The sequence below is a fragment of the Gymnoscopelus braueri genome, assembly GCF_963280865.1.
Source record: "Gymnoscopelus braueri genome assembly, chromosome: 3".
In the NCBI taxonomy this organism is placed as follows: domain Eukaryota; kingdom Metazoa; phylum Chordata; class Actinopteri; order Myctophiformes; family Myctophidae; genus Gymnoscopelus; species Gymnoscopelus braueri.
In genome coordinates this window covers 16,079,905-16,100,349 of record NC_137612.1, presented here as the reverse complement: position 1 = coordinate 16,100,349, position 20,445 = coordinate 16,079,905, and the positions used below count along the sequence as shown (strand labels likewise).

The 20,445-nt window shown below is 41.9% G+C and overlaps 1 protein-coding gene across 4 annotated transcripts in view; it reads right to left on the bottom strand.

Annotated features, from left to right (window-relative positions):
- Nucleotides 1-8,520: 8,520 nt before the first annotated feature.
- Nucleotides 8,521-20,445, bottom strand: part of LOC308081547 (tensin-2-like) — a 53,295-nt gene continuing 41,370 nt past the window's right edge. For 3 of the 4 annotated variants that reach the window (XM_080423185.1, XM_080423187.1, XM_080423188.1), the window contains 15 exons: nt 19,388-19,463; nt 19,056-19,185; nt 17,858-17,923; nt 17,044-17,160; nt 15,377-16,774; nt 14,716-14,866; nt 13,580-14,511; nt 12,829-12,960; nt 12,250-12,342; nt 11,991-12,068; nt 11,566-11,643; nt 11,127-11,295; nt 10,879-10,947; nt 10,524-10,553; nt 8,521-10,005 (listed from right to left, as the gene is read on the bottom strand). In XM_080423185.1, the coding sequence (XP_080279311.1) occupies nt 9,861-10,005; nt 10,524-10,553; nt 10,879-10,947; nt 11,127-11,295; nt 11,566-11,643; nt 11,991-12,068; nt 12,250-12,342; nt 12,829-12,960; nt 13,580-14,511; nt 14,716-14,866; nt 15,377-16,774; nt 17,044-17,160; nt 17,858-17,923; nt 19,056-19,185; nt 19,388-19,463 (3,664 nt within the window). In that variant the 3' untranslated portion in view covers nt 8,521-9,860. The remainder of the gene's footprint in view (nt 10,006-10,523; nt 10,554-10,878; nt 10,948-11,126; nt 11,296-11,565; nt 11,644-11,990; nt 12,069-12,249; nt 12,343-12,828; nt 12,961-13,579; nt 14,512-14,715; nt 14,867-15,376; nt 16,775-17,043; nt 17,161-17,857; nt 17,924-19,055; nt 19,186-19,387; nt 19,464-20,445) is intronic. The other variant, XM_080423186.1, reaches the window with a different exon arrangement.

The window sequence follows — 20,445 nt, the reverse complement described above, 5'->3', positions numbered from 1 at the left end:
GAGCTCGACGTGGATGCCGTGTTGTGATTGGTTGACATTAGCTCTGAGGCTGCCAGTGTTTGGTCCAGTCCGCTGCTCGTAACATGTGGAGCGGCTCCCCCCCCCCCCACCTCTCCCCCTTCCCCCTCCCCCCTCCCCCTCCCCCAAAACAGGGGTGTGTCATGACGTCAGAGGTAACGAAGAGGTAAACAACTTTGACCGCGTGAGGTTTAAAGCAACATTGTTTCACTCTGACTCCGACTGAGGTCTGATTCGTGGATCTGTGGGAGAGATCACAGCAGAGTTAGATACATTGTGGCGGTTTCAATAATACGCACACACACACACACACACACACACACACTGGCCCGATTCATAAACGCACGCCTTAATCGAGGCTGCGTTTTAATGTCTTTATTGTAAATAAATACGCGACACACAGTTTCGTTAATATCATAATAATTATAGCCTGTCGACATCGCGTGGTTGAAGTGGTGTTGGTGTTTGTTGTGTGTAAGAGTGTGCCTTTTCTTTGTATTTGATGCGTTTTGTTGAAGACCAAAACATTCGCCCCAAAACACAGTCGCCCCGGGGCAAATCCGGCGACCTCGGAACGGTCACCACCTGGTATGTATTCCTAAACGTAACCTAATAATAATAATAATACATTTGATTTGTAACGCATTTTATTTTTGAACCAAATCTCTAAGTGCTACATATTAAAACCAAAATAATAAAATAAAACAGTGAAATGAATAAAATTCAGATTATACACAGTTAAGAAAAAAGAAATCTCAGTAAACTATGCCTAACCTAACCTGCCCTAAAAGAACATATTTCTTGTTTTTCATACCCTGTAAACTGATTGTATGACGTTCTGAATAGTAGTGTATCTGTCTGTCTTCTTAAATGTCATCATGCATGATTTGAGTGCGTGTGGGGAACTCATTTTAAATAAGCCTTTGTGCTTTTATGAGCGATCCAGTTTAGAGGACCTTGTATTGTGAATTGTACTTCCTTGTACTCTGTTTCCATAGGTGTGTCTCAATTCAATGGAATGCCATGTCTTTCTAAATAAAGTATTTATTTATTCAATCAATCAATCAGTCAAACCTCATTCCTAAACGTAACCTCAGTAAACTATGCCTAAACCTAACCTGATTCCTAAACGTAACCTCAGCAAACTATATGCCTAGGCTAAACCTAACCTTATTCCCAAATCCTCAGTAAAACTATAGCTAACCTAACCCTACGCTTATTTCTATCCTCAGTAAAACAAATACAAGATGAATACAAGAACCGCTGGGGGCAGGCGGTCCGCGAGAAAAATGGGGGTGAGCATGTTTTGGGGCGAGTCATCCGGTCCCCGTTTTGTTGGAGAAATGGTGAGTATGGCAATCCAAATGTGTGCAGTGAGGCGTGTGTGTTGGAGGGGTGTGTCTGTTCTGCAGTACAGTGGTAGGCTGCTAGACAGCGATGCTGCTGCATGCCGATGGATCCTTACATACGTTCATTTGCAATGCGAGGTTGTACGGCAAATTAGATGAATGAATAATAGACTAATTACACACCACACTGAATGCATGTTAAACGTTGTCTTTGCACCTGGTTTTAAACATGAAGGTTGAGTATAGTCGATTATTTTTGCACTTCGTATTGTTAATTTAGGTTATTTGTTGTGGTTTATCCGTGGATGCGCCACAGCTCTCTCGCCCTCTCTCTCTCTCTCTCTCTGTGTGTGTGTGTGTGTGTGTGTGTGTGTGTGTGTGTGTGTGTGTAGTGTAGTGTAGTGTAGTGTGTAGGGGAAAGCGGTGGGAGATGGGGAAACGGCACTGAACGTTGTGGGAGGGGGCTTCTAGGGTGAAGGTCAGGGGTGTGTCTATATAATGTAAACACAGTAAAAGCGACAGCAGATTATGGAGGGAAAGAGTGAGGGGCCTCATCCGGACCCATACATACATACAGTACATCCTCTTCCAAGCAAAACCCCTTCTAAACCCCTGCTGAGAGTAAAGTATGCTAGACCTAAGCAGTGGAGGGTAAGGGGATCATATGGTTTCTAAAGAGCACACAGATGTTGAACATGTATATTTACTTTAACAAATCCAGTGTCAAGGGTTTTATGGCGCAAAATAATAGCGTTGCACATCCTGTCATTATTATTTGGACCTTAGGAATGTTAAAAAACTCGACTATTACAGAGATTTGCCTGGTAAATTAATCTGTTACTTTAAAATAACAAACAAATGGCAATTAAGGCAAATCTGTACACTGTTTCCTGTCCATTTGCTTTTTCTCCATGTTCTGTTTGTCAAATGCATATCAGACATTTTGCAGTCTCATCAGCCCTCCACTTATCCCCTGCATTGATCCAACAGTCAGCACAATGCTGGGGCCATGTCCTACACTCCCCTCTTCACTACCCCCCCCCCCCCAGTTCCACCGCCACCCCCCCCCCCTTCCACCTCCACCCCCCTTTCCACCTCCACCCCCCTAGTGCTGCCATGCCACTTCTGCTTCAAAAAGGAGGGGCATTTTCACAATAAACATTCCACTCGATGCCACATTAAGCGCACATACATTTTGCAGACGGTGTGTGGCTGAAAAGTACACAGACCACTGAACAATTAGAGTGATACCATAAAACCTGTGCACGCATGGACAGAGTTTACTGTCTTGCCCTGCATACCAGCTTGTTTATGTCACGTTTTTTGTCTTATATGTGAACCTGAGGTTGAAAGCATTCTGAGCCTTTCAGGAACTAAGAAATGTGACATGAGCATGCTGACTCATTCATTAATATATAATGTTTAGGAGTGATATGGGCGTAAAGTTTAGAAACTCTGGCTGTGTTCATGGTGAAGTGATCCTTGTCCTGTGGTTTGGGCAATCTCGAAGTTGGCAGCGATAATGGAACAAGCTGTTGTGTTAATGGGGATTTATGTGGCTCCATAATACATCCATGTCAGACGTGTAGCCATTGTGTGTGTCGTCAGATGCTCAATTTGCTCAGTAACCAAGCTTAGGCTACTAACCAGAAAACAGGAAAATAAAAATAACATGGTTTGTCATATTTTATGTAAGTCCAAGGCGTTATGTGTGTGATTCTCAGACACAGCTCTATGTGATATGTATCTTATTTATCAGACAGTTATGTTCTGAATAATTATATATTGATATTCTAACATAGTGCTCTGTTGTAATACAGATGTCATCCAGAATTTTTGACTGCAGCAGGAGACAAACATTTATGTCTTACAGATTTTTGTCAGCTCTCCAAAAGAGTGGGATAATACAATATTTAGCAACTGTGTCAACATAAACTGTGTCATCATGTGCCTGTTCACCAGCAAAGCATCCTATTTGACTTATGAGACACATAAAAATAACAGCATAATAAGCATGTCTGTCTGTCTGTCTGTCTGTCTGTCTGTCTGTCTGTCTGTCTGTCTGTCTGTCTGTCTGTCCGTATCTATCTATCTATCTATCTATCTATCTATCTATCTATCTATCTATCTATCTATCTATCTATCTATCTATCTATCTATCTATCTATCTATCTATCTATCTATCTATCTATCTATCTATCTGTTAAACTTTAATATATTCTCCTTCATCATTACACTGCCACTATCACTTTATGTTTATATGACTGACTGTTCAACTTTAATATATTCTCCTTCGTCATTACACTGGTATAGCTGTGAATATACTCCATTGTCATTACACTGGCAGTCTGGCACTATCACTTTATATCCATATGATCGTGAATAGTCCTGCCATTACACTGGCGCTATCATTTATGCTTATATGACTGACTGTAACTATACTCCTTTCCCACACATTTCATACATATTTGATATCTGCTGCTAAGTGATGTCTCTTGCACAATAGACAGAGGTACTCTGCCTTTATTTGTTTAGTACAGACGTACCTCATGTCGATATTTGATGTACTGTATATCTCTCTGACAAAAAATATTTTGTATATATATATATATATATTATATATAACTGCAATTTGTGGGTAGCTTGAACTGAAAACATGAAATTGTTGTATAATTTATGACTTATGAATTATTATTGCTATAGCCTAATAGTCCTATACATCTTATGAATCAACACAGCAGATCTCTCTTTCTTGCCTTCATAGTTCTGCATGCAGCAAATCTTCAACATTGTTGGGATTCCTTTGACTTCTTCAAATATTTACTTTAGGGACCAAAGGTTATTTTTCTTTTCATAATTCCTCAGAGGATAGCTGGGAGCAGGGAATGTCGTTCTTGTTCCTGGATCCAGTCACCTCTTAAACTCGATTTTGTACTGTAGCCTACTGTACTGTACTACAGCTCCATCACACGACAGTGGCGCTTGCCGACAACAACCGGTCCTCCTCAAGCTACAACGCTTGGCATGATCGCGTGCGAAGGCCTTAGGCTTCTATAAGAAGAATGACCAGTAAACAACCCACCACACAGTCCACCCTCACATGACCCGTTTCTCCTGTTTAATGTCTGAGCTCCTTTTCCACAGGAACAATTATGTTAAACCAAGAGTGCTGTTCAGTATAGGCCTATGCTTAGGGTTGTGGGCTGTATCAGCTATTTTGCTATTAAAAATAATTATAATTTAAAAAGAAAATCATTTTTAAGTTTGAATAGTTTTTGAAATTCATGAAATACGCCTAATAATACATATATATACATACCATACATCTAAACTTGCACTCTGCCAGAAAAAAACCCTGTCTAAGACAAGGATACACAACTTCAAACTTTTTTGTTTTGTTTTTTTGTTAAAAGCATTGAAAACCATGTGTATTGATAACATAGTAAGAATGTACTTTTGCCATCAACTTTTTTTTTAAATGTGTTTTTTTGTAAACGTTTTTGCCCTTTAAAGTTGTGTCCAAGATCGTTGTCAACTCTGTCAGATTTCTACAAAAACATAATTTAATCAGGCATAAACAGGTTTTTGTTATATTCTAAGGTCCCCTGTCTCATTTTTCAGGTTTAAAGAAGGCGGGAAAGGTGCGAAAGCATGTCACACGCCATCAGTCCTTCTAAATCCAAAATAAAAGATGAAAAAATCAAAAGAAAGTGCAAACTTTGAAGAAAAAAAAGTCAACTCACTACTACTGAATGAAAAATAAATTATTAAAAAAAATGAAAATGAAAAAAACTAAAACGCTATAACCCTATATGTACAGTAACAGTTGGGGGCTGGGGGGTCATTTTTGGTGTTAGACTTAGACTTAGACTTTATACAGGGACCAGTTACAAATTGCAGACAGGTGCTCTTTTTTATGGTGGTTTTGAAGGAGGGTAAGGAGTCACACGTTTTGATGTCTGTTGGTATAGGGCATTCCACCCTAGCATAATAAGAGCATGGGTTAGGACAGTGAGTTCTAGGTGTGAGGCCAAATAGTAACCTGACTAGTTTGTTTTGAGAAGCCTTTTTGAATCCCTTTGTGGTGCTATAGTACCATGAGGTGCATGCATAGTCAAAAGGTAGGCACACACGCACGCACGCACGCACACAAGCGCGCGCACACACACACGCACACGCACACGCACACGCACACACACACACACACACACACACAGTCACACACACACACACACACACACACACACACACACACACACACACACACACACACACACACACACACACACACACACACACACACACACACACACACACACACACACACACACACATTAAATTACATCTCCTATGACATGCCCAAAATTAGGGACTCTAGATTGAAAGTGGAGGCTGTAGTCTTGAATCCTGGGACCATCTTGCTCATCAAACTGCTGTTAGTTCCCTCTTCTGGGGGAATTGGGCATAGCATAATAATCACTTGTGTCATAAAGTTGTACATAACTATATTCTATACACTGTACACAACACTTACATTCTTTGCTCTGAACAGCAACCTCTCTGCTTACCCTTGCTCTTCCACTGTAGCCTACTGAATGACAAATATTGCTTTGTTGTTCCTATATTTCAAAAAGAAAAAAAGAGTGCAACCAAACACTGTCACTTGACACCAATAGAGTTGGTTAGGTAGTGTGTGTAAACTGTGTCAGAGCACGAGCTTACCACTTTACTAGGGGCCAGCTTACTAGTGTCACATGTTTTCTTGACACCATCACCTCAACTGCAGCTTTGCCTGTGATATGGTGATTATCTTTCTTTCAGTGCTCTGTCGCCCCCTACTGTCCAATCGGTTGAAAAAAGTAGTGACAGTAACACATCCGCTTTCTGGGGATAAACCTATGGATGGATATAACCTATTTAACCCGTTCTAGAAATGTACATGACCACGATGGAACATTTCCACGGTATAAAACATGTATTCCTTCATGGAATTATTGAAACCTTTTATAAGCCACTGGAATTTGCAAATAACAATGAAAATAACTAAACAACAATAATAACATTATTATTATTATTGTTATTATTATCACAGGTTAATGTCAAGCAAGTGTGGCGTAACTTGCATACTGAAGATCAGTGCTGTTAAACATTTGGCTAGCAGTCATCGACTTGTATTACATTATTTGTAATACAATGATTTAATTAAACTAACTAACTTAATTTACAACTCAAGATCAGGGGTCATCACCATGCTGGCTTGTGGTGGACATTTTTGTCAAAATTAAATTTTTGCCATGGACATACAAATGAGCGGACAATAATATTACCAGAAACACATAAAGAGCTATATCCTTATTACCTTTACCGGTGTGTAACTGAGAGTGCACAAATGGAACCAATTGGACCATTTGTGCACTCTCAGAGTTATGTCCTTGAAAATAATATAAAACATAGTGGACAACTCCTAATGTGCCATACTGTCAGAGTAAATCAGTGTCATACATATTCGGAAGAAAACCTGGAGACTGACATTCAGTAATTGGGACTGATCAAAATGACAATTATGTTATATGTAAAAAAAAGAAGAAAGAAATTGCCACAGACAAGGCCAAGTCTTTCCACGGACACACTATGCCGTGTAGTTAAAAAATAAGGTGCAGACACATTGATGATGCGCTTTTCGAAATAAAGCCCTGCTTGAGTTAGGCTTTTATTTCGAAAAGCACAAGCGGAAGCGGACTAAGAAAATATAACGTGACTTCTGACTTTACGCCAATGGCTCAGTTGCCCTTGGTTAGAAAAACTATATTGTTTGTTGTTTGTGTTAAAATCTGTTTTCCATATCCTGTGTAAATAAGGCAGCGAGCGAGTATTTATACTTTCTGGGTAGATAGAATGCTATTAGTAACATATCGGTGTTTTGCCTTTGATGCACGTAACGTTGGCTATTAAATGAAAGCTAACGCTAGCTTGTTAGCTATCCATGAGGGCCATATATACAATCTTACACACCCCAGTTTAGGCTCGCTCCTTTGAAACATTTCCAAGACCGAAATGCGAGGCGTGGAAAAATGATATATCCACGCTATCACACATTATGATGTGAAGAATAAACGTTCTTTATGTTATTCCGTAGCTGCTGATAAATACGTCATTTACCCAGTATATAACGGAGTTTGGTCCCATGGTGTAATGGTTAGCACTCTGGACTTTGAATCCAGCGATCCGAGTTCAAATCTCGGTGGGACCTCATCCTTTTTAAATTACTTAATTATTAAGCGCTATTACCATGTTATTACTATGTCATTATGTTATTACAATGTTATTACTTAGTAATAACCTTATTAATTATGTTATTACTATGATATTACTAAACATAGTAATAACATTTAGTAATTAAGCCATTTAAAAGGATGAGGTTCCACCGAGATTTGAACTCTGTAATAACATTTAACGTTATTACAAATTAGCTGACATAACGTTTAACTGTGCACAAAGCTAAAGTTATTTTGTGTGTGTTTTTTTCCATGGCTCTGTAGGAGACTATATGTCTATAAGAGGGTCTGTGTGTTCGTTTGTCTGGAGCTATAATCTCATAAACCACCAGGCTTTTTCTTGTGCACATTGCCAGTAGAGTAGGCGTACCAACGCTCATGTCATATATATTAACATAACTTATTTTATAATGATGATGAAAGTCAACAGACTGATCAGACTGAAAACCCTTGCCCAAATTTGGAGTAATTAATAGCTACGTTATAGATACGTCATAGGTGACTGACGTCACAGGCTGACCATTTCAGTTCATCGTCTTCATACAGAGCAGAACAACGTAATGTACGAAATGATCAGTGTCATCAAGGCACTGAACCGCCATATTGTAGCCATCTTATGCGTGTCTCAGACATATCTGGACATAAAGAGGCAGACAGCGTCTGCTTCTTTATGCCCAAATATGGAGATTACTGACGTGATAGTTCTGAGTGGTCAGACTGATCTCCAGGTACTCTGATAGCGGGTACTGCACATAGTACACTGACGGGTACTGCACTATTAGGGCCCGTCTGAAAATATAATAATGCACATCTAAAATAGCTCAGTATGTTCATCTGCAATAATAAAGCATACACTTGATCCTTTTCCATTGAGATTTTATTTTCCTGTCAAATATGATAGAAATATTTCATTTTCCTCATAGACGTCAGAAGCATAAAATATATTATTTATTTTGTATAAAGCTCCATTATGAAAAATAAGAATCCTGTTGAAGCTACCTAAATACCGTATTATATAAAACACACAATGACCAAAACACAAAAATAATACAAAAAACAAACAAACACACAAAAACAACAATAAAACATTTCAAGCCTTCAAAAATACCTTAACATAATAATTAAATCTTTGGCTTGAAGTGAAATTCTAAAACAGAATTTGTATGATGGCAATGGTCCTGGATATTTAGATTTAGATGTGTGGACATCAAGCGATAGTTTGACATTTTTTACTCATAATTTACCACATAACAGAATATTGCTGGAACCTTCGTTGTTTATGAACCAGACATAGGTTCTATTTATTTTAAACAGTTTTCTTGTCAGCCTATGGTGCACCAAGGTTGCATAATATGTCTTGTGCTATATTAAACGGGATAAAGAAAAGAGAAAAAAACCCCACTAATATGTAGATTGTCTAGCAATTGGACAAATATGTCAGCAAGTACCATGGGTGGATGAATACACACTGAGGAAAGCTCTTCTTCTGAACATCAGTTTAAATGTCTAACCATCTCATCGTTCTTACTCAGTATAATGCCTCATAACTTCACTTTATCCATTTGATCACTTACGTTTTTACTTTCTTTGGTTTTGTAACATCAGAATTTGGGAATGATGTTGCACTGATATCACCTGACACTTTAAAACATTAAAATTAAATACAGTATTGGTACATTAATAATAACCTTTTGAGCCGTTTCATCTGCAGCTTAATATGTGGAATCATGATACTGGAAAGCAGAATGTAAAAACCTCAATGGACTATGGTAAATGATTGTGCCAGTCAAAAGCTTTGTAAGGCGTGCTATACATTTGAATTCTTCTGAAACATGAAAGACAAATGACAATGAAGTAAAGGGCCAGTAAAAAAGAAAAATCTTTGAATCTCATTTGGCTATCAAAGTTCTGTGACTCTTTGGGGTTTGCTCACACTACTGTGCCCTAGACCAGTTCATCAGCCTGAATTTCATAGTAAACCCACAATCACAGCCATCGCAATACCACCACACAATGCCACACATTTCAAGCATACAAACACACACCTCTTTCACAAAAACACCACATCTTCAGAATGACCTATGAATGTCTTTCTCTATCCAAATAATCCCTCCCATCGAGTCAGAGAGCTATATCTCTGTCTGTCTGTCTGTCTGTCTGTCTGTCTGTCTGTCTGTCTGTCTGTCTGTCTGTCTGTCTCTTGTGTGGGTGGCAGTCTTCATCTACGCTGCTGTAGTCCCAGCATGACCTTGTTGATGAAGTTCACAATGGCTACAGCTGGCTGCTCTGGGTCCATCTCTGCAAACAGGTGACACACGTTTTCTGTGGCACTGCCTGTCCGTCTTGCCACAAAACCAAACATCCTGTAGAAGAGAGAGGACCCCATGTAAAGAGGTTATGAAGGCATAAAACAAACAATATGAACAGTTTCAAGCTGTAAACAATAACACAGTAGCCCTGAACATTACACAGCTTACAGTATGTGAACTTCCTGTTTATAAACGTTGCACTGGGAAACAATATAGAATGTCACGGAAAAAGCTGTTTGGTAACTTTCTAATGAGCTAGCCTCCAACAAAATATTACTATTAATTGTTATTGTTTGACATTTGCTAGTGGTGTAGACAGCTGACAGGATGTCGACAAAGTGTTTTCACATGTCTCCTAGAAATAATAGGCTGTTGAAACCATCTATATGACAATATAGATATAAAAAAAAGTGGTATTAATCTATATTAAAAAAAAGTTTGCATTACTGTAAATAGGGCAAATTCACAAAGATTTCTGACAAACAGATGCAAGTACGATTAGCCATGCATAAATCAGTGCCATTTACTGTCACTTGCAAAAGTGAAACACATAGAGAGGCACAAGCACTTACTTGCATGACGGACTATCAGAATTAATCCACCTGAAGCGCGGGCAAACAAACGGAGACATAGAGACCAGACTTAGAAAAACTTGGACAACAAGGACGTAGATAGGATTGGTTTACACAACAGTAGCCACTGACAATAGCGCTATTTACTAATTCATTCACGTCACACAGTTAACAAAGCATACAAGCAAATCACAAAGAGAACTTATATTGAAATGATAAAAAGACAATATAAGTTTGTTTGTGTAGCAGGAGAATCAACAGAGCCAAAACAATGAGCCCACTTGAGTTTTTGTCATTAAGAGCATCATTGTAAGAGAACGCGGCCAGTGTTTCTTTCAAGATACAAAAGCCCCACCTCTGGTCCTGGGGGTCCAGACTGCTGAAGGTTACACTGTTGATTGGATAGTGTCTCCTGAAAAACAGCCTGGATGGGCACACACACCATCTTCAAGTCAGTAGCACTTTTACAATTTCAATGGTGAGTATATTACAATTTCTTGAGGCTGGAAAAAAAACATATTTAACCAATCTGCAAGTTGTGGAACTATCATTTGTGATAAACAAAAGTGTGCTGAAGACCCCCAGCTAGTCCCTTCAACGTACCGCCTTTTGCTGTCAGTGAGAGTGATGCCCTGAGCTGACACTTTGAAGTGGACCACCGTTGCTGTGGGACGAGGACTCAGAGCCAGGGTGCATTTGGTTGCCTTGGAGATGGCCTGGGGTCCCGTCAGCGACTCAGTTTCCACAGAGTTCAGGTAAAGCACATTGCAGGCTGGATGAAAAACATAGAGCATTATGGATTCACATGGATTAGCATTACATCATTATGTGTCATCATTCTGAAATCACATTTGAATTTTGAATTTGAATTTTGAATTTGAATAAGTGAAAATGAAATCTAATAAAATCTAGTACAATAAAATACAATACAAATTCCTAATCTAATCTAATCTAATCTAATCTAATCTGTAACATTGAACAATTCAAAATAACTCCAGGCATTACTAAACAACTCACTCAACCTAAAAGTCCCCTCTTTTACCTGCTCCTTGTTTGAGAAGATCAGCTGCTGTGCTGGTGCTTGTGGCACTCTGCATCTCCTGAAGCTCTCCCACCAGATCTGAAACATAATCATTGCTCAGTTCAGTCTTAATAAAATACACAGATTACAAACAAAGTACAAAGCACACATAAACTTACGCACGCACGCACAAATACATAAACAATCCCTTCTTAGAAAATACAAATAAAACAACCTGAATAATTACCTAAAAACAGGTAGTCCATATGTTATAACAATAAATAAAACATAACAGACATATGTGTCATCATTGTGTCCTTGGAGTGAGTCATCCAGTCTAGACAGCATCTACAAATAGCATCTCTGACCAATCTACAGAATTTCAGGATGTCTCATTTTGTGACTAAACTTAAACTCTTAATGTATTGAAATTAAATTGATATAACCTTTTTCTGGGACGCGCAGAGCACATGGAAGGGAGATGGGAGTGATTGAATGTTGGTAAACCATGGCTGATAAACTTCCTGAAGGAGATAAGAAGGATAATGATTTGGGTAAGTAAAACAATTAATAAAAGAAACATGATATTATTTTATTTTATTTAGCTGACAGATTTGAGAACTGTGGACATTCATTGCATCCTATTGGCCTAACTAGGCTAAATATATCATCCAAGTTGTGTTGGAGGTTGGAGACATAACTGACCAAAGTAGGATTCATTCTGACAGCCCTTGATCTTAACTCCCCGCGGCCCAGTCTCTATGAGGAAGTGTCTGACCAGCTGTTCCAGTGGATCCCCTGAGAGAGAGGGACAAAAAAATAAATTTCACACTACAACCATAGAAAGTATGTTGCATAGTGATAGTGCTATGACGACGAGGGGAGAAAATAGAAAGATTCTGATTGTTCAAGCCTTAAGAACCATAATATCACTGCTTGCCTTGACCAATTAAATTTCAATGTACAGAATGTGTAAAATTCAAATGAGAAAATAAAGAAAGTTTGTCAATACTAATCACCTCTCACATTTTTTTCCCAATGAGTAACAGAGACCACAAGTATGAGAACTTGTAGCAACATTTGTAAGCACATTTGTTAGTAAAAAATAAATACGTTACAATATAACAAAAGTTGGGTAAAGGGACCCTCAGGGTTCCTTGAGGAGGTCTAAATGGACCCTTAAAGGTCTCTCTGAGAGTTATGGGGGTCCTTGAAATGAAAAGGTTTGAGAACCACTGCAATATAATGATGTACAATGAATATTGCATTAATTATGATCAGTACCTTTGTTGCCAGTGAGGTTGGCATTAGGAGGAGGGGTGACCACCTTGAGGGCCAGGCCATAGGCCCCCTGGAAAGAGTTGCTGTCTCTGATGAGGAAAGCACCTGGCTGCTTATCCTTGAGCACTGCTATCGCTACAGTGGAGAAAACAGAAAAAGTAAGGATGCTGTAGGGACAGAAAGAGAGAAGCAGTTGTCTGTTGTGACGTGATACAATCTTGTGTATCTTTAACACTAGGGTACAGTCACACCTAACATTCTGCATAATGTGGCTTTTTGCAATGGTTTTCAATGGGAACGGAGCGTTTTGTTGCCATTGCGCGGCTTTCCGTGTGAAAACGCTCCGTTCCCATTGAAAACCATTGCAAAAAGACGGCCACTTAAGGGGCAAATTCACCCCTTTCACCCGCTCATACAGTATAGCACCATGAATTGCACATTGAATTGCACATGGGTTTAGAGGCTGCCTGAGAGTATTAAAAAAATCAAGTTCTACACGTTCAGAGTTAGATTAACACTGAGGATTTAGCTGTGTGCTGTATTGGTAAACAATTAAATAGGAGGATAAAAGGCCAACAACAAATCTAGCATTTATCTAAAGAAGATACTTAGCATCCATCTACAAGTAAACAACGGATGAAACAGACTACTGTGCAATCCAAGTGATGATAATCATAAAAACATGTTCGACATCATCCTATTTCTAGCTCTATTCACTTCCACTTGGTTCTGCTGCTTGGTTCTCTGATTTCACCTTGGTCTCTGGAGATGCCTGGCTTGTACCAGTACTTGGAGCTGTCCTGGACAAACTTGGCGTTGACTCTGCTGTCTCTGTCCGTCTCTGTCCCACTAGACTGCGTTGACCCTCGTCTCACAGGCGGGGGCACATCTCCCGCAGAGGCGGAGAATGTCACGTGGTGTGGCGGGCTTGGCGGTGCCGGTGCCGACGCGATCCTCAGAAGGGAGTTGTGTCCATTTTGGGGCGGTGCGCCCGGCGTGGACGACAAGCGCTTCTTCTCCGGGAGTGGAGGCTGAACGGCGGGGATGGTAATGGCCGTGTAACCTGTGTACGGCACGCGGGGTACGTTCAACAATGGGTAGTAGTAGGACGCCATGGGGAAGGTCGGTGTGATATATCCGTCCGGCACGGGTGAGGGCGGTTTGGTGTCGGCCGTGTCGGGGGTCAGTCTCCGCGCTGACGGCTCTACAGCCAATGAGGGTGCCTGCGGGGATGACCGTCTGTCTGGGGTGCCATTGGGAGACGTTGGAGTGGAACTGTGACTAGAGGAAGGGCTATTGTTATTGCATTGGCTGTCGCCAGGGATGGCGGAGCCGTTGATTTGCATTTGGATCCCTGGGAAGACTGGTTGGATGGACCTGGGCCGAGCGACGGGAGTCCGGGTCAATGTTTCTGATGGGCTAGATCCATCTACGGCACCGGTAACATTTTCTTCTACGTTCTTGCTCAAACCCGGGGAAAGATCGCCTGTCTGTGCCGAGTCTTTGGGCGTGCTAGAAGAACTTTGGCTTTGTGCTGTCGTCTCTGTTGGTGTTTGCGTGGCAGTGCTGCTGTCACTATTGGCATTGGAGTCCACAGATGCAGAGGCTGAGGTTCCTTGGCTTGGATCCTGGGTCTGTGGGGGACTTCTCTGCTCTGGGCCATCAGCAAGCTTCTCCTCTGTTACACTGGAAGAAGAGACACAGAATGAAAAATACACTGACAGATTCCAACTACCTAGATTGAGATTTGTGGCATAGATAAAAGAGAGATTTGCACTAACGTCAGAGTTGGAGAGTTTAATATTCCTGATGAAAATGTTTATTTTGTAGCTCCTAACAAAATACAGATGCACACACACAACACATTTTCTGTTTTGATTCGGTACCCACCTATCCTCAGTGTGTGTTGGACTGCTGCTAATCACAGTGTAATCCTGATCCGAATCCAGTCCAGGCGTGGAACAGGTCACCTGCCCGTTAGAGTCTGATTTCTCTACTGAACCTTGTGATGCATGGTCCTCCATGTCAGCCTGAGTGTGATCTTATTTTAGATGAGGTGAGATGATCCAAGAAATTAGAGTAAGTAAGTAAAGTAATAGAGGCAATGCATAAACTTCGACTTCATATACCGTACACTCAAAACATACAATAACATATTTTCTTACACACCAGATTGATAGTGCTACTTTTTAAATCTGTTGTATCCCTGTTGGTATCTCTTTTTATGTGATACTCGACTTTTGTAAACAATATTTGTTTTCTTTTGTGCTGTTTTTAGTATTTCTTTGCAATACACTGTGATATTTTATATATTTTTGTTAATGTATTTTAATGTCTTGGACCCCAGGAAGACTAGCTGACGTTGAGGCGTCAGCTAATGGGGATCCGTTTAAATAAAAAAATAAAGAAAAATAAAGTTCTACATCATTGATGTAATATTTTCTGTTGTTGTTTCAGTTCTATTTAATATAAAAAACACACACAGTGTCAAAGATAAGCCCAACAGACCTAGTCACGTGGGTTCAACAGTGCACAGTGCTTAATTACTCACCAATGTGACTCTCAGGTCGTTGCTGATCTCGGACCCCGGACGGGCTCTCCGGCACGCTGCCTCTTCCAGGAGAGGCCCCGGGGTTGGGGCTCGTGGGAGGCAGAGGAGATCCCGATCCAGACTGGTACCCGGAGGCGTAGCCCCGGCTCTCGTGGCTCTCGGCAGGGGAGGCCTGATACGGGGAGCAGGGGCAGGAGTGGCGAGGCGCTGGAGGGGTGTTGTAACCGCTGCTGGTTCCGTCCCGCATGTCCATGAGAGAGTGGGGGCCGGCGTAGCTCTGGTGAGGCCCGAAGACAAAGCCTCGTTGCTCCAGGCTCTGCCTCTGCTCTAAGTGGGAGTGGCAGGCGTGATACGACGGCATGCCCCCCACCCGTCGCTGCCAGAACTCCGCTTCTCTCTCGGCCTCCCAGGGGTGTTCGGCCTCCCACAGCGGGGGGCCCTGCCTCGCGCGTTGCTGCACCCCTGCCTCTCGGGCCCAATGTGATTGGCTTTCTATTTGGTCGGGGTGCAAAGGGTGGAAAGTTCTGACCGAAGCCGATTGGTGCTCCCGCCTGTTCGTGCAATCCTGACAGGGGCAGCCGGGGGACGTGGCGGGAGGGCTAAAGAACACCTCCCTGTACGGGCTGGAGGGCAGCGACTGGTGGGAGAGACGAGAGGAAGGCCCGTGGCCGGAATAATGGAAGAGATGACAGTCTTCCCCCGTGCACAGTCTGTTTGAGGCCGGGAGGGTGTGGCTGTGTGGGTGAGCGTGCTCCGGGGCGGAATAAGGGTAGCAGGGACTGTGCAGGCAGGGCAGGGGTATGGGCGGGCGTTCCCATGGCAGCTCTGGCAGCGGTTGGTGCGCACTGTGACGATGGCAGAGGGGAGGAGGGGAAACAGACTTGGACGGTAAGGCCGGCAGCGTTCGACTTTTAGGATTGTTTTTAGTGCTGCTGCAGCAGTGACATTTGGCGAGGCATCGCTCTCTATCCGTCTTTTGTCCCCCTTCCCCACATCTTCCACACGACGAACGCCTCAAACCCCCGGGGCCGGAAAGGTCCCCGTCGTCCAAAATAGCCGTCTCCCTGTCCCTCTCTTTTCCCTTTGCTTTGTTGTTCTCCCCTTCTCCTCTCTTCGACGGGCACTTTGTCTCGTCTCCATCCTGACAGGGAGGGGAGAGAGAGGGTTCTTCCAGGTGATCGGACTGGGCCGAAGAGTGGCCAGAGTCCGAGCTGAAGGACAGCGGATTGCCGTGAGACGGGGTCTGGCTGGGAGGAGTGGGAGCCACGGGCTTCACGGTGGGACTGTCAGGAAGGCATCCGTTAGGCGACGCCCCCGAGGTGGGTGAGCACGGCCCACGACGTTTCCTCACCTGGGCGTACAGACTGCCATCCAGGGGACCCTTTGTGTGAGAGATATCTACCGGAAGAATAGAAGAGCATGTGATGAGTATGTGTGTGTGTGTGTGTGTGTGTGTGTGTGTGTGTGTGTGTGTGTGTGTGTGTGTGTGTGTGTGTGTGTGTGTGTGTGTGTGTGTGTGTGTGTGAAAACATTTCAGATGACTAAAATATGACTAAAACTAAATGGAATTTTAATCAAAAGACTATTGACTAAAACGAAATCAATATTTGCTGTCAAAATCAACACTATCGCTGGATGAAGAATGGATCATTATTAAAGTGTCTTACTCTCCAGGCTGTCTTGGTGGTGCAGGTTGAAATTCTCATAAGAGTCCCATCTCACCACAGGGTCTGAGATGTTGTAGTCCACTTTGATGGCTGGGTCATTCTTACGGTACTCACGACCTTGTAAAGCAGACAGTTTGATATGAAACATGAAGTTGTTAAGGAATTAAAATATGCACCATTTTCACCTTAGTTTTACTAGTAAATGTTATATAATGCAAGGGATAATCGACGGGGAGTCGGGTCATTAGGGTGATCTTTCGCTAATGACCGGCTCCCCGTCGATTATCCAGCTTATTACATGGCTAAATAATAAAGAACTTAATAAACTGACCCAGAAGTAACATGATTTGATTGATTTTAAAAGGATTTAATTGCTTACGGTAATAAAAGCTGTCCATTAATTTATGCCAGGTGTGTCCAGTGCAACATGGTCGGCTCGGAAAACGCCGGTAGGAGAAGTGTTGATCATATTATGAATAAATATTCTTATATACATGTTACATATATGTCTATTTCTCGCCTCAAATGTTTTCTTGAGTGTACTGCTTAGCTTTAGGCCCTAAATGTGTGTGTTCGTTTTTATATGGCTGCCATGTTGGATACAGCAAAAATCAAGCAACGCAGATTGCAGATCTTTGATTTGACAGCGGTCTGTTATTGATTTCTGCGGTTATTATTGACCACTGAATCCAGTGATTGACCAATCAGAATCAAGCATTCAACTAAGCCATGTAATAAGTGTCATATATTGTGTCCACACACACGCACGCAGGGCACGCACACACACACACTAACGCACGCCCATGATCGTTACCTTTAATCTTCTCCGGCCCGTTGGAAAACACAAATTCAACAGTAGCATCAGGAGGAAACCTATCATCTGCAGACAGACAATGACATTGAGCCATACAAGGTCAAGTAAGTAACATTAAAATCAGTATTGTCAGTAATGTAGTCTACAAATAAATAGAATAGAATACGTTTTATTTTTGTGTAATATGAAGATATGGCATTCAGATATATTATATTCAGAAGATATATATATAGTGTTGTATGTATGTATAATGATGTGTGTGTGTGTTATTAATTATGAACAGTGCATTATGTACATGTATCTATTTGGAGCATATCTCCTGTGTCAGGGGGGATGCGGTTTACTGAGGCATGAGCTCCTTCTGTTTCTTCTCATCTCACATTGTCATTTGTTATCTGTTTCAAAGTGCATTTTGCATGTTGCAACAGCAAAAAAAAAGACCCAAAAAAATAGGGTTTTGAATTATGTAGCCGCAAACAACATGAAGGAAAGGAATGTAGATGTAGCGCAGAAGCTTTCCACTAAAACAAGTCCTGTTTCTTTTTATGCTCTCTCTGCGGGCATTAGGATAAAACATTAAAAATGTTTGTGCCCTAAACATTAGGGCACAAACATTACCTGTGTGACAGATTACAGTGTCCCATATTATCTACTCCAGGGGTCTTCAACGTTTTCAGGCCAAGGACCCCCTAGTTGAGAGAGAGATGAAGCAGGGACCCCCTCTATATTGTATAAAATTGTGTTTCAGATTAAAAAAAATTTTTTTCTTGGTGTGCTCTTTTTTCCCTCTACACCTATACCTCTTTGCCAAAAATAGCCGATCTACAAGCTCACAACGCCTCGCAGCGCGAGGCGTTGTGAGCTTGTAGATCGGCTATTTTTGGCTCAAGTTCTCCTCAGAAAAGGGATGTTAGGGTTCAAGTGGTTAAGGTAAAAAGAAAATCATATCACGCAAAGATTTGGCGGACCCCCTGCAGTAGCTCTGAGGACCCCCTCGGGGTCCCGGACCCCCTGTTGAAGACCCCTGATCTACTCATTCTTTACCTTCATATCCTCCTTTCCTTTCCTCTAAGTCTAATCCCTCTACAATAGATCTGCAATTGACGGAAAAGATAACAGGACTGTTCCAAAATGGTATTTCAGACAGTCATTATAAACTAAGTACTGCAGCAGAACCTTGATCCAAGTCTGGGCCTACCTGTGCAGGCCACGTCCAGCTCAGTCTTGCCGAACCACAGCTGAGCTCCGTGAACGGTACACGTGTGGAACTGCACTCTGAACACCACCTCTCTCTCAGAACCCCGGGGCCTCCGGTGGTAGCACTTCACCTGCAGGGAGGGAGACATGGTGAGAACAGAATGTAAGATGCAAATTAAACCCTGCCTGCACCAACTTGAGTGATTGATTGATTGATTGATTGATATATTGCTCACTGTTAGCCCAAGAATACGTACGCTAGGGTTCAAGTGGTTAAATATGGTAGTAATCAAAGTAGTACGGGCGTTAATCTAAAGATGTAGTATTCCTCACCATGATGTCTCCCTTCAACAGTAGAGCTGGTTCCATGGCCATACATAGCTTCCTTGCCGTGGAACCCTGGGGGTCACTACACACACACACACACACACACACACACACACACACACACACACACACACACACACACACACACACACACACACACACACACACACACACACACACACAGGGTCGGGTACATAAAGTCAGTACATAAAGTCAATCAAAACATGTCATTGTACGGTCAAACACACATGTGCAGCGGCCCGGACCGCTGGCGTAGCGGTCTGGGTACCTAGGCTCAGTGTAGCCTGACAGCGTGTTGCGGGTTCGAGTCCCGATCCCGACGGCCTTTGCTGCATGTCACTCTCCATCTCTCTCTCCCCATTTCCTGTCAGCCTACTGTCCTATCAATAAAGGCATAAAAAGCCCCAAAATAAATCTAAAAAGTAGAGCTAAGAGCCTGAGCTTTGGCAGGAACTGTGTAATGCATTTCCAACTCCAAACAAAACTAGAAAACTTGTTGTATTGAAACTTAGATGAATGAAACTGAAGGCAAAGAACTTAAACATAAACGCCAAAGAGTCAACAGACAATATTGAGCCCAGCTCACCGCCATTCACTCACTGAATGCCTAGCTGCCCGAGACACACACCTGACATAAACTAAAGATTATGAGGAGACACACATCAGGAACTAATCAATCAATTAGGAAGTGAGACGTCAAAACAAAGCGTGGGAAAAACCAAACAAAAATCAGATCAACAAGCAAGATCTATTATTTTGGCTCCTACAACATGTGACCAACATCAACTTTAAAGTAAGCACAGAGCACCAGATATCTAAACAATGACAGCAGACCAGGGATGAAGAACAGCCACACACTCAGGCCATTTGACCAATCTACACTGTCAAATCTGTAGTGTTGGTTTAACTCTAGTGTACACATGGAACCAAATGAACCAGTGGACATATTTGTTTTCTCTGGCTTTTGAGCACAGCTAAATCTGGCACCCCAAGACCATAGATTCCATCTCACTGTTTTCTGCTGTGCGTGTTTTAACTTGTAT